At 40.2% G+C, this 12,553-nt stretch overlaps 2 protein-coding genes across 2 annotated transcripts; both read right to left on the bottom strand.

Moving 5' to 3' along the window:
• Positions 1-1,417: 1,417 nt before the first annotated feature.
• LOC149970303 (protein S100-A1-like) lies at positions 1,418-2,275 on the bottom strand. Its single transcript, XM_090228333.1, has 3 exons — positions 2,251-2,275; positions 1,889-2,055; positions 1,418-1,650 (listed from the first exon to the last, which is right to left on the bottom strand). The coding sequence occupies exons 2-3, from the start codon at positions 2,030-2,032 to the stop codon at positions 1,513-1,515; spliced, it is 282 nt and encodes a 93-aa protein (XP_090084459.1). The 5' UTR covers positions 2,033-2,055; positions 2,251-2,275; the 3' UTR covers positions 1,418-1,512.
• Positions 2,276-8,275: 6,000 nt separating this feature from the next.
• LOC149970302 (protein S100-A1-like) lies at positions 8,276-9,144 on the bottom strand. The gene is made up of 3 exons (XM_090228012.1): positions 9,091-9,144; positions 8,729-8,895; positions 8,276-8,490 (listed from the first exon to the last, which is right to left on the bottom strand). Exons 2-3 carry the CDS (start codon positions 8,870-8,872, stop codon positions 8,353-8,355), a joined length of 282 nt encoding a protein of 93 aa, XP_090084138.1. The 5' UTR covers positions 8,873-8,895; positions 9,091-9,144; the 3' UTR covers positions 8,276-8,352.
• Between the last annotated feature and the right edge of the window lie 3,409 nt (positions 9,145-12,553).

The following is a 12,553-nucleotide window of genomic DNA, read 5'->3' as shown; positions in this document are numbered from 1 at the left end:
GAAAGAGAGGGGTGAGGGTAATTTGTATTTTTTTAACTAGGCAAGTCATTTAAGAACAAATTCTTATTTACAATGATGGCCTACCAAAAGGTAAAAGACATCCTGCAGGGATGGGGGCTGGGATCATTTTTATTTTTTAAATGAAATATAAATATAGGACAAAACACACATCACGACAAGAGAGACAACCCAACACTACATAAAGAGAGACCTAAGACAACAACATAGCAAGGCAGCAACACATGACAACACAGCATGGTAGCAACACAAAACATGATACAAACATTATTGGGTACAGACAACAGCACAAAGGGCAAGAAGGTAGAGACAACAATACATCACACAAAGCAGCCTCAACTGTCAGTAAGAGTGACCCTCTTTGAATGAAGAGATTGAGATGAAACTGTCCAGTTTGAGTGTTTGTTGCAGCTTGTTCCAGTCACTAGCTGCAGCGAACTGAAAAGAGGAAAGACCCATGGATGTGTGTGCTTTGGGGACCTTTAACAGAATGTGACTGGCAGAATGGGTTAGGGCAGAGAAGCAAGACAGAGAAAAAGAAAGGAATGAAATGGGAGAGATATAGAGAACTATGCCATTTCATCAGCTTCCCCATCATCGCTGCAGTTCCACAACCACATTTAAAACTCTATTTTAAATCTTTCACTTATAGTACAGTAATCTGTCATTGAATATATTTCACTAGAGGGCATAGCAACATGACTTCTATTGAAGAAATGGACCCAACCATCCAAAAGTTTCAATGTCGCACAATAAAACTGTTGCACCCCTCCATTAGGATCGCTTTACATGGTGGTTGTAGAGGTAGATTGCTATTTGCTATTTAACCACGCAGTGTTGATATGCGGAGCTGCCAAATATACATTACTGCTTTTCTCAAATGTATCTAAATGTACAGGAAAACATAAGAACATGTGGCATGAGAATCTATTTTCAATTATTTTCATGAGACGTTTCGTTTGGCTAACCCGCTAATATAAAAAATGTGCTGTAGGCTACAGTCACAGACGGTGGAAAGATTTTTCGAAAGGGGTGCAGGATTTTTTTTGTCTGATTTAGATATTTATTCTTTAATTTCCGAGGGAGGTATGTACTCAATCCCCTGGCTGTCAGTCCTTCCCAACCTGCTTGCACAAATAAGAGTACCTTTTCAACAAGCACCCTGTCTAGCCTACTCGACAAACTTGTTGGCTAGTTAGTTACTCAATGTCAAAGAATAATGTGCATGTTTTGCTGAAAATGTGAAACCTGTATATCTGATTTTGACTGAATATACACACTGCATTCCAGGAAAGTTCTCCAGCAACAGGTTGATCAAATTAAGATCCTACAAAACCTATTCACAAAACCCTTGTTCACACAAAAAACTCACAAAATAAACACCCGAACAACCAAATTAAAAAATAAACAGACATTTATTAATGTAGCATGAAATGTACATTAATGTAATTCACCGTACAAAGCAGATGGAAGCAGGCAGGTCTTTACATCCAATCACATACTCCTCACCAGGGCACAGTTGCATGCGTAGGCAAGGGATCCAATCAGGGTAATGTACTCCTTGAAGTCCACGGAGTCGTCAGCATCCTGGTCCAGCATCATCATCAGGTCATCCACTTCAGGACCACCCTTCTGCTCATGCAAATGTAATATAGGATCATTTACATTTTAGTAATTTAGCAAATGCTCTTATCCAGAGCAATTTACAGGAGCAATTAGGGTTAAGCGCCTTGCTCAAGGGCACATCGACAGATTTTTCATGTAGTAGGATCACAAGTAAAGAAACTCTTCATTGAAAGTGATTTTTAGTCCAGGACGATAGGCTTAATTTGTGTTCGGGAAACTGGCCCGAGGTGTTGCAATGACTCACCCCAGCGATGTTGGGCAGCTCTGCCTTGATGAGGTTGGTTAGCTCTTTTTTGTTGAGGGTCTTTGCATCTCCACTACCAGCGTGCTTGTGGAATGTCATGATGATGGCTCCCAGGGAGGCTTCCAGAGATGTGGGCTGTGCCATGGTGTCTGAGGGTGATGGTGATCCTGGGGGTAGAAACTATTATAAGTACTAGGCAAGTAGCTTACATGTGGAAGGCCTTATGTTCTTTGCAGGAATGAAGAGGAATATGTAAGTAAGCACTTACAAAATGAAGAATAGACATGTTAAATTGATAACAGTTACTGTATTATCTTTTAAGGTTCAGTCTAAGAATGTATTCAGTTTCCTGTCGGTCTTACCTGTGTGTAGAATAGGAGAATCTGTCAGGTGCAGAGGGGGTGGAAAGGGAAGGAGCTTATATAGAACAGCACCTGGCCTGTGACACACCCCTTGATTCCATCCTTCTCTCTGCCCTTCCCTGTTCCCTCCTCTCTCTCCTCTCCCTCATCTCTCTCTACGCTACACCCTTCCTGCATGTCCCTGTGTGACCTGACCTTTCATGGTAGCTGCTTTAGCAAATATAAAAATTCTCTGTAGAATTCGCTGTCTAAAAAAAGTATTGTCCATATTAATAGCATCATCCTTAGCCTTAATAGCGTTTGTGTGATTAATAGTTGTAGTCTATACACTAAAGTTGCAGAACATGCAACTCAAATGAATACAAAACATTCCTTGTCCTCTCTTACGTTTTTGTGAACAGTATGCCTTCATATATCATGCATGTATCATGCAACAACAACTGCATATAGAGTGAATGGTAAATGGTTTAAGTTATCTAAGTTCATTGAAAGTCTGTTTTCTATTACACTGTCCGTGGCATTTCATTGAATGGCAGGGTGTGTCCATGCTCTCTTTGTCTTGCAGTAAATACTTGCAATCCAGATCAGGTTATATTTGAGTTAATCCTGTTTATGGTTTGTTATAGTGGTGTCATTAAAAGCACAGCCTCTCTAACCTTCATTTAAAACAGGCATTTTTTAAGTCAAATCAAATGTTATTTGTCACATGCTTCGTAAACAACAGGTGTAGACTAACAGTGAAATGCTAAACTTTTAGCCCAGTGACTAAGAGAGTATGAGTTTATACTGTTGTTTTGATTATACAACAGTATAAATATGACTTGGCTAAGTCATCTGAAGAACTGAAGGACTAATGTGACTGATGATAAACCATGAGATTTAAAAACCCTCATAATTACTCACCCCTATCAAAATGAAACCTACAGTTTTATTGCTTCTAATAAGTAGTGTGTAATCATTTTGTAACTTCTGTGAACTTTAATATTTCAAATACACACTGTGGACTCAATTCAATTGTACGCCCTTGGCTGGATTCATGTAGTTGCACTTTTTCCCATGGACAAATAAAATCACAAAATGGTTTTGTGCACTGTGAATACCTCCTTGACATCCTCGCAGGTGGATGCTTCAATTTGACAGATGTTTTTATGGGATACCAATTTCACTTTTCATTTGATGATGATCATTTGATGATGATGATAAGGAGAAGAAGGAAGATGGTATGGATCTTACATGTGGGATACCTTTAATATCAACACATGTATTGTTGGCATTTCTCCTCTTGTGAGAAACATTTCTGACATCTTCTCATGACATTCATTTACAACACATTCATGAGTTGCAAAAGATATTTGATAAATGCCATTCACAGCAAATTAAATGTTTCTGCAAGGCACAAAACACCAGGGAAATCATGACAGTTGCAGAAGGTTTTTGTAGTATAAAAAGAAAGAAAGTTGTATGTTCCCAACAATTGGCTAAACCTAATAACCAGCGTTTCGGCAACACAGTGCCTTCAGGTTTTAGTGTATCAAATATTTATCTTGGGTATGGGCAGTTTGGTTTGGCTGGTTATCTCTCTCTCTGACTTTGTAGAAATTCAAGTTGAACTTGTTTGGTTGTGACATTTAGTTTAATATCATCGGAGTTATACAAATAGAGAACCCTCATGCATGTTAAGCAGCACAAATGATCTCTATCTAAGGTTAAGCCATGGGTAGAAGAGCACAATGAGGCTCAAAGAGCCATTGAATGTCATATGTGAGTCATACACTGATGATGCATAGAGAAATTAAGAGTGGGAAAGAGTTAGGAGCAGGGCCATTTGGAGGCCCAAAGCGAGACTTTGTGACAAACTACATGCAATTCCACTCATTTTGCCCCCTGGAGGTCAGGCCCCTGGGCACGTGCCTTGTTGGTATTCGGCCATGATTTGGCCTACTACAAATTTAGATAGCTGGCTAGACTGGTGTACCAATCTAAAAAGTGTTAGCTGACATGGCTAATTGAGTGGCTGTCAGTGACTGACATAACAAGAGAAACATTGCTGATGCAGAACCAAATTTCAAACAAATACAAATCTTTCGGGTGGGGGGGGGTTGCATCCCCCTTGCAGCTTGGGGCCTAAGCAACCGCAACTGTCACTCATGCCTGGAGCAGATTGAGATGGAAAAGGGTGTAGGCAGAAAATGTTTTTTTTATTAGGAAGCTGGGTGTTGTCGCTAGGTGACCCTCCTTATATGCCCATGTCTTTTTGATCAGCAAATTGTCTAACACGTCTAATTTTACTGCTAGAAATGATTAATATTAAGGCTATGTGTGAGGTTTTGGACCAACAGTCAGTTTCCAGATTTCAGTTTCCATTTAACGGATCTGAACAGTAGGCTACGGTTCCCTTGATGTACCATAGGCCTATTTGAAGTTGCGCACTGTCAATACCTCCTTGACATCCTCGCAGGTGGATGCTTCAATTTGACAGATGTTTTTATGGGATACCAATTTCACTTTTCATTTGATGATGATCATTTGATGATGATGATAAGGAGAAGAAGGAAGATGGTATGGATCTTACATTTGGGACACCTTTTAATATCAACACATGTATTGTTGGCATTGTGCCAATGGTGAGGTTCCTCCTGTGAGAAGCATTTCTGACATCTTCTCATGACATTCTCCATTTGAACGCTAGGCTCACTACACAAAGCCACTTTCCCACAACTTTAGCTGCTTACAAAAAGTGAGTTGCAAAATATATTTTATAAATGCCATTCACAGCAAATTAAATGTTTCTGCAAGGCACAAAACACCAGGGAAATCATGACAGTTGCAGAAGGTTTTTGTAGTATAAAAAGAAAGTTGTATGTTCCCAACAATTGGCTAAACCTAATAACCAGCGTTTCGGCAACACAGTGCCTTCAGGTTTTAGTGTATCAAATATTTATCTTGGGTATGGACAGTTTGGTTTGGCTGTTTGTCTCTCTCTCTCTGACCTTGTAGATATTCAAGTTGAACTTGTTTGGTTGTGACATTTAGTTTAATATCATCGGAGTTATACAAATAGAGAACCCTCATGCATGATAAGCAGCACAAATGATCTCTATCTAAGGTTAAGCCATGGGTAGAAGAGCACAATGAGGCTCAAAGAGCCATTGAATGTCATATGGGAGTCATACACTGATGACACATAGAGAAATTAAGAGTGGGAAAGAGTTAGGAGCAGGGCCATTTGGAGGCCCAAAGCGAGACTTTGTGACAAACTACATGCAATTCCACTCATTTTGCCCCCTGGAGGTCAGGCCCCTGGGCACGTGCCTTGTTGGTATTCGGCCATGATTTGGCCTACTACAAATTTAGATAGCTGGCTAGACTGGTGTACCAATCTAAAAAGTGTTAGCTGACATGGCTAATTGAGTGGCTGTCAGTGACTGACATAACAAGAGAAACATTGCTGATGCAGAACCAAATTTCAAACAAATACAAATCTTTCGGGGGGGGGGGGGGGGGGTGCATCCCCCTAGCAGCTTGGGGCCTAAGCAACCGCAACTGTCACTCATGCCTGGAGCAGATTGAGAGGGAAAAGGGTGTAGACCGGGTGTTTTTTTTAAAGAAGCTGGGTGTTGTCGCTAGGTGACCCTCCCTGTATGCCCATGTCTTTTTGGCCACCAAATTATTTCAAACACATTTATACACACACACACACACACATACACACACACACACCAGAGATCAAGAGGGAGGGAGAGTCTGGTTAGGGGAAAGAGAGGGGTGAGGGTAATTTGTATTTTTTTAACTAGGCAAGTCATTTAAGAACAAATTCTTATTTACAATGATGGCCTACCAAAAGGTAAAAGACATCCTGCAGGGATGGGGGCTGGGATCATTTTTATTTTTTAAATGAAATATAAATATAGGACAAAACACACATCACGACAAGAGAGACAACCCAACACTACATAAAGAGAGACCTAAGACAACAACATAGCAAGGCAGCAACACATGACAACACAGCATGGTAGCAACACAAAACATGATACAAACATTATTGGGTACAGACAACAGCACAAAGGGCAAGAAGGTAGAGACAACAATACATCACACAAAGCAGCCTCAACTGTCAGTAAGAGTGACCCTCTTTGAATGAAGAGATTGAGATGAAACTGTCCAGTTTGAGTGTTTGTTGCAGCTTGTTCCAGTCACTAGCTGCAGCGAACTGAAAAGAGGAAAGACCCATGGATGTGTGTGCTTTGGGGACCTTTAACAGAATGTGACTGGCAGAATGGGTTAGGGCAGAGAAGCAAGACAGAGAAAAAGAAAGGAATGAAATGGGAGAGATATAGAGAACTATGCCATTTCATCAGCTTCCCCATCATCGCTGCAGTTCCACAACCACATTTAAAACTCTATTTTAAATCTTTCACTTATAGTACAGTAATCTGTCATTGAATATATTTCACTAGAGGGCATAGCAACATGACTTCTATTGAAGAAATGGACCCAACCATCCAAAAGTTTCAATGTCGCACAATAAAACTGTTGCACCCCTCCATTAGGATCGCTTTACATGGTGGTTGTAGAGGTAGATTGCTATTTGCTATTTAACCACGCAGTGTTGATATGCGGAGCTGCCAAATATACATTACTGCTTTTCTCAAATGTATCTAAATGTACAGGAAAACATAAGAACATGTGGCATGAGAATCTATTTTCAATTATTTTCATGAGACGTTTCGTTTGGCTAACCCGCTAATATAAAAAATGTGCTGTAGGCTACAGTCACAGACGGTGGAAAGATTTTTCGAAAGGGGTGCAGGATTTTTTTTGTCTGATTTAGATATTTATTCTTTAATTTCCGAGGGAGGTATGTACTCAATCCCCTGGCTGTCAGTCCTTCCCAACCTGCTTGCACAAATAAGAGTACCTTTTCAACAAGCACCCTGTCTAGCCTACTCGACAAACTTGTTGGCTAGTTAGTTACTCAATGTCAAAGAATAATGTGCATGTTTTGCTGAAAATGTGAAACCTGTATATCTGATTTTGACTGAATATACACACTGCATTCCAGGAAAGTTCTCCAGCAACAGGTTGATCAAATTAAGATCCTACAAAACCTATTCACAAAACCCTTGTTCACACAAAAAACTCACAAAATAAACACCCGAACAACCAAATTAAAAAATAAACAGACATTTATTAATGTAGCATGAAATGTACATTAATGTAATTCACCGTACAAAGCAGATGGAAGCAGGCAGGTCTTTACATCCAATCACATACTCCTCACCAGGGCACAGTTGCATGCGTAGGCAAGGGATCCAATCAGGGTAATGTACTCCTTGAAGTCCACGGAGTCGTCAGCATCCTGGTCCAGCATCATCATCAGGTCATCCACTTCAGGACCACCCTTCTGCTCATGCAAATGTAATATAGGATCATTTACATTTTAGTAATTTAGCAAATGCTCTTATCCAGAGCAATTTACAGGAGCAATTAGGGTTAAGCGCCTTGCTCAAGGGCACATCGACAGATTTTTCATGCAGTCAGATCACAAGTAAAGAAAGACACAATACCCTTGCCTAACGATTGCATCTGAAGCTGAGCTTGCAGCACAGCTATCCTCGCCGTAAGGCGATCGTTCTCCTCTATATTATGAGTACAGCGACTACAATTAGAAGGCATCATGTTTATGTTACTACTTAGCTTCGGCTGTTGGAGGTCCTGACAAACCACGTCCAGATAAAGCGTCCGGAGTGAAAAAGTTGAATGAAAAAAAGTTGTGAGGGGAAAAAACAAAAATAAACGGTAATTAAGTAAAAAAGTAAAAACCGTAAAGTTGTCAGGTAGCAAAGTAAGGTTGGCAACAAAACGCACAGCAACACGTAAACAAGTCTGCAAGTTGTGATCTGAAATGGCTTAAACAGTTTCAGTCATCTACCAGATAACCAGTGCATCTATGTGTCAAACATTCTTCCACATACAAAACCCTTATTCACACAAAACACTCAAAGTAAACACCCGAAAAACCAAATTAAAATTAAACTACCATTTATTCATGTAGAATGTAATGTACAAAGCAGATGGAAGCAGGCAGGTCTTAACATCCAATCACACACTCCTCAACAGGGCACAGTTGCATGCGTAGGCAAGGGATCCAATCAGGGTAATGTACTCCTTAAAGTCCACGGAGCCGTCAGCATCCTGGTCCAGCATCGTCATCAGGTCATCCACTTCAGGACCACCCTTCTGCTCATGCAAATGTAATATAGGATCATTTACATTTTAGTCATTTAGCAAATGCTCTTATCCAGAGCAACTTACAGGAGCAATTAGGGTTAAGTGCCTTGCTCAAGGGCACATTGACAGATTTTTCATGTAGTAGGATCACAAGTAAAGAAACTCTTCATTGAAAGTGATTTTTAGTCCAGGACGATAGGCTTAATTTGTGTTCGGGAAACTGGCCCGAGGTGTTGCAATGACTCACCCCAGCGATGTTGGGCAGCTCTGCCTTGATGAGGTTGGTTAGCTCTTTTTTGTTGAGGGTCTTTGCATCTCCACTACCAGCGTGCTTGTGGAATGTCATGATGATGGCTCCCAGGGAGGCTTCCAGAGATGTGGGCTGTGCCATGGTGTCTGAGGGTGATGGTGATCCTGGGGGTAGAAACTATTATAAGTACTAGGCAAGTAGCTTACATGTGGAAGGCCTTATGTTCTTTGCAGGAATGAAGAGGAATATGTAAGTAAGCACTTACAAAATGAAGAATAGACATGTTAAATTGATAACAGTTACTGTATTATCTTTTAAGGTTCAGTCTAAGAATGTATTCAGTTTCCTGTCGGTCTTACCTGTGTGTAGAATAGGAGAATCTGTCAGGTGCAGAGGGGGTGGAAAGGGAAGGAGCTTATATAGAACAGCACCTGGCCTGTGACACACCCCTTGATTCCATCCTTCTCTCTGCCCTTCCCTGTTCCCTCCTCTCTCTCCTCTCCCTCATCTCTCTCTACGCTACACCCTTCCTGCATGTCCCTGTGTGACCTGACCTTTCATGGTAGCTGCTTTAGCAAATATAAAAATTCTCTGTAGAATTCGCTGTCTAAAAAAAGTATTGTCCATATTAATAGCATCATCCTTAGCCTTAATAGCGTTTGTGTGATTAATAGTTGTAGTCTATACACTAAAGTTGCAGAACATGCAACTCAAATGAATACAAAACATTCCTTGTCCTCTCTTACGTTTTTGTGAACAGTATGCCTTCATATATCATGCATGTATCATGCAACAACAACTGCATATAGAGTGAATGGTAAATGGTTTAAGTTATCTAAGTTCATTGAAAGTCTGTTTTCTATTACACTGTCCGTGGCATTTCATTGAATGGCAGGGTGTGTCCATGCTCTCTTTGTCTTGCAGTAAATACTTGCAATCCAGATCAGGTTATATTTGAGTTAATCCTGTTTATGGTTTGTTATAGTGGTGTCATTAAAAGCACAGCCTCTCTAACCTTCATTTAAAACAGGCATTTTTTAAGTCAAATCAAATGTTATTTGTCACATGCTTCGTAAACAACAGGTGTAGACTAACAGTGAAATGCTAAACTTTTAGCCCAGTGACTAAGAGAGTATGAGTTTATACTGTTGTTTTGATTATACAACAGTATAAATATGACTTGGCTAAGTCATCTGAAGAACTGAAGGACTAATGTGACTGATGATAAACCATGAGATTTAAAAACCCTCATAATTACTCACCCCTATCAAAATGAAACCTACAGTTTTATTGCTTCTAATAAGTAGTGTGTAATCATTTTGTAACTTCTGTGAACTTTAATATTTCAAATACACACTGTGGACTCAATTCAATTGTACGCCCTTGGCTGGATTCATGTAGTTGCACTTTTTCCCATGGACAAATAAAATCACAAAATGGTTTTGTGCACTGTGAATACCTCCTTGACATCCTCGCAGGTGGATGCTTCAATTTGACAGATGTTTTTATGGGATACCAATTTCACTTTTCATTTGATGATGATCATTTGATGATGATGATAAGGAGAAGAAGGAAGATGGTATGGATCTTACATGTGGGATACCTTTAATATCAACACATGTATTGTTGGCATTTCTCCTCTTGTGAGAAACATTTCTGACATCTTCTCATGACATTCATTTACAACACATTCATGAGTTGCAAAAGATATTTGATAAATGCCATTCACAGCAAATTAAATGTTTCTGCAAGGCACAAAACACCAGGGAAATCATGACAGTTGCAGAAGGTTTTTGTAGTATAAAAAGAAAGAAAGTTGTATGTTCCCAACAATTGGCTAAACCTAATAACCAGCGTTTCGGCAACACAGTGCCTTCAGGTTTTAGTGTATCAAATATTTATCTTGGGTATGGGCAGTTTGGTTTGGCTGGTTATCTCTCTCTCTGACTTTGTAGAAATTCAAGTTGAACTTGTTTGGTTGTGACATTTAGTTTAATATCATCGGAGTTATACAAATAGAGAACCCTCATGCATGTTAAGCAGCACAAATGATCTCTATCTAAGGTTAAGCCATGGGTAGAAGAGCACAATGAGGCTCAAAGAGCCATTGAATGTCATATGTGAGTCATACACTGATGATGCATAGAGAAATTAAGAGTGGGAAAGAGTTAGGAGCAGGGCCATTTGGAGGCCCAAAGCGAGACTTTGTGACAAACTACATGCAATTCCACTCATTTTGCCCCCTGGAGGTCAGGCCCCTGGGCACGTGCCTTGTTGGTATTCGGCCATGATTTGGCCTACTACAAATTTAGATAGCTGGCTAGACTGGTGTACCAATCTAAAAAGTGTTAGCTGACATGGCTAATTGAGTGGCTGTCAGTGACTGACATAACAAGAGAAACATTGCTGATGCAGAACCAAATTTCAAACAAATACAAATCTTTCGGGTGGGGGGGGTTGCATCCCCCTTGCAGCTTGGGGCCTAAGCAACCGCAACTGTCACTCATGCCTGGAGCAGATTGAGATGGAAAAGGGTGTAGGCAGAAAATGTTTTTTTTATTAGGAAGCTGGGTGTTGTCGCTAGGTGACCCTCCTTATATGCCCATGTCTTTTTGATCAGCAAATTGTCTAACACGTCTAATTTTACTGCTAGAAATGATTAATATTAAGGCTATGTGTGAGGTTTTGGACCAACAGTCAGTTTCCAGATTTCAGTTTCCATTTAACGGATCTGAACAGTAGGCTACGGTTCCCTTGATGTACCATAGGCCTATTTGAAGTTGCGCACTGTCAATACCTCCTTGACATCCTCGCAGGTGGATGCTTCAATTTGACAGATGTTTTTATGGGATACCAATTTCACTTTTCATTTGATGATGATCATTTGATGATGATGATAAGGAGAAGAAGGAAGATGGTATGGATCTTACATTTGGGACACCTTTTAATATCAACACATGTATTGTTGGCATTGTGCCAATGGTGAGGTTCCTCCTGTGAGAAGCATTTCTGACATCTTCTCATGACATTCTCCATTTGAACGCTAGGCTCACTACACAAAGCCACTTTCCCACAACTTTAGCTGCTTACAAAAAGTGAGTTGCAAAATATATTTTATAAATGCCATTCACAGCAAATTAAATGTTTCTGCAAGGCACAAAACACCAGGGAAATCATGACAGTTGCAGAAGGTTTTTGTAGTATAAAAAGAAAGTTGTATGTTCCCAACAATTGGCTAAACCTAATAACCAGCGTTTCGGCAACACAGTGCCTTCAGGTTTTAGTGTATCAAATATTTATCTTGGGTATGGACAGTTTGGTTTGGCTGTTTGTCTCTCTCTCTCTGACCTTGTAGATATTCAAGTTGAACTTGTTTGGTTGTGACATTTAGTTTAATATCATCGGAGTTATACAAATAGAGAACCCTCATGCATGATAAGCAGCACAAATGATCTCTATCTAAGGTTAAGCCATGGGTAGAAGAGCACAATGAGGCTCAAAGAGCCATTGAATGTCATATGGGAGTCATACACTGATGACACATAGAGAAATTAAGAGTGGGAAAGAGTTAGGAGCAGGGCCATTTGGAGGCCCAAAGCGAGACTTTGTGACAAACTACATGCAATTCCACTCATTTTGCCCCCTGGAGGTCAGGCCCCTGGGCACGTGCCTTGTTGGTATTCGGCCATGATTTGGCCTACTACAAATTTAGATAGCTGGCTAGACTGGTGTACCAATCTAAAAAGTGTTAGCTGACATGGCTAATTGAGTGGCTGTCAGTGACTGACATAACAAGAGAAACATTGCTGATGCAGAACCAAA

The sequence above is a fragment of the Oncorhynchus mykiss genome, chromosome 30 (assembly GCF_057628025.1).
Source record: "Oncorhynchus mykiss isolate SJ-2025 chromosome 30, ASM5762802v1, whole genome shotgun sequence".
In the NCBI taxonomy this organism is placed as follows: domain Eukaryota; kingdom Metazoa; phylum Chordata; class Actinopteri; order Salmoniformes; family Salmonidae; genus Oncorhynchus; species Oncorhynchus mykiss.
The sequence above is the reverse complement of the archived record's forward strand: the minus strand, read 5'-3'. Positions and strand labels throughout refer to the sequence as shown.

What these genes read in the sequence shown, in the direction of transcription:
- LOC149970303 (XM_090228333.1), bottom strand. Translation starts at nt 2,032, where the DNA reads ATGGCACAGCCCACATCTCTGGAAGCCTCCCTGGGAGCCATCATCATG. An exon ending in AGCTGCCCAACATCGCTGGG is followed by an intron (nt 1,651 to 1,888) that starts GTGAGTCATTGC and finishes TTGCATGAGCAG; the next exon opens with AAGGGTGGTCCTGAAGTGGA.
- LOC149970302 (XM_090228012.1), bottom strand. Translation starts at nt 8,872, where the DNA reads ATGGCACAGCCCACATCTCTGGAAGCCTCCCTGGGAGCCATCATCATG. An exon ending in AGCTGCCCAACATCGCTGGG is followed by an intron (nt 8,491 to 8,728) that starts GTGAGTCATTGC and finishes TTGCATGAGCAG; the next exon opens with AAGGGTGGTCCTGAAGTGGA.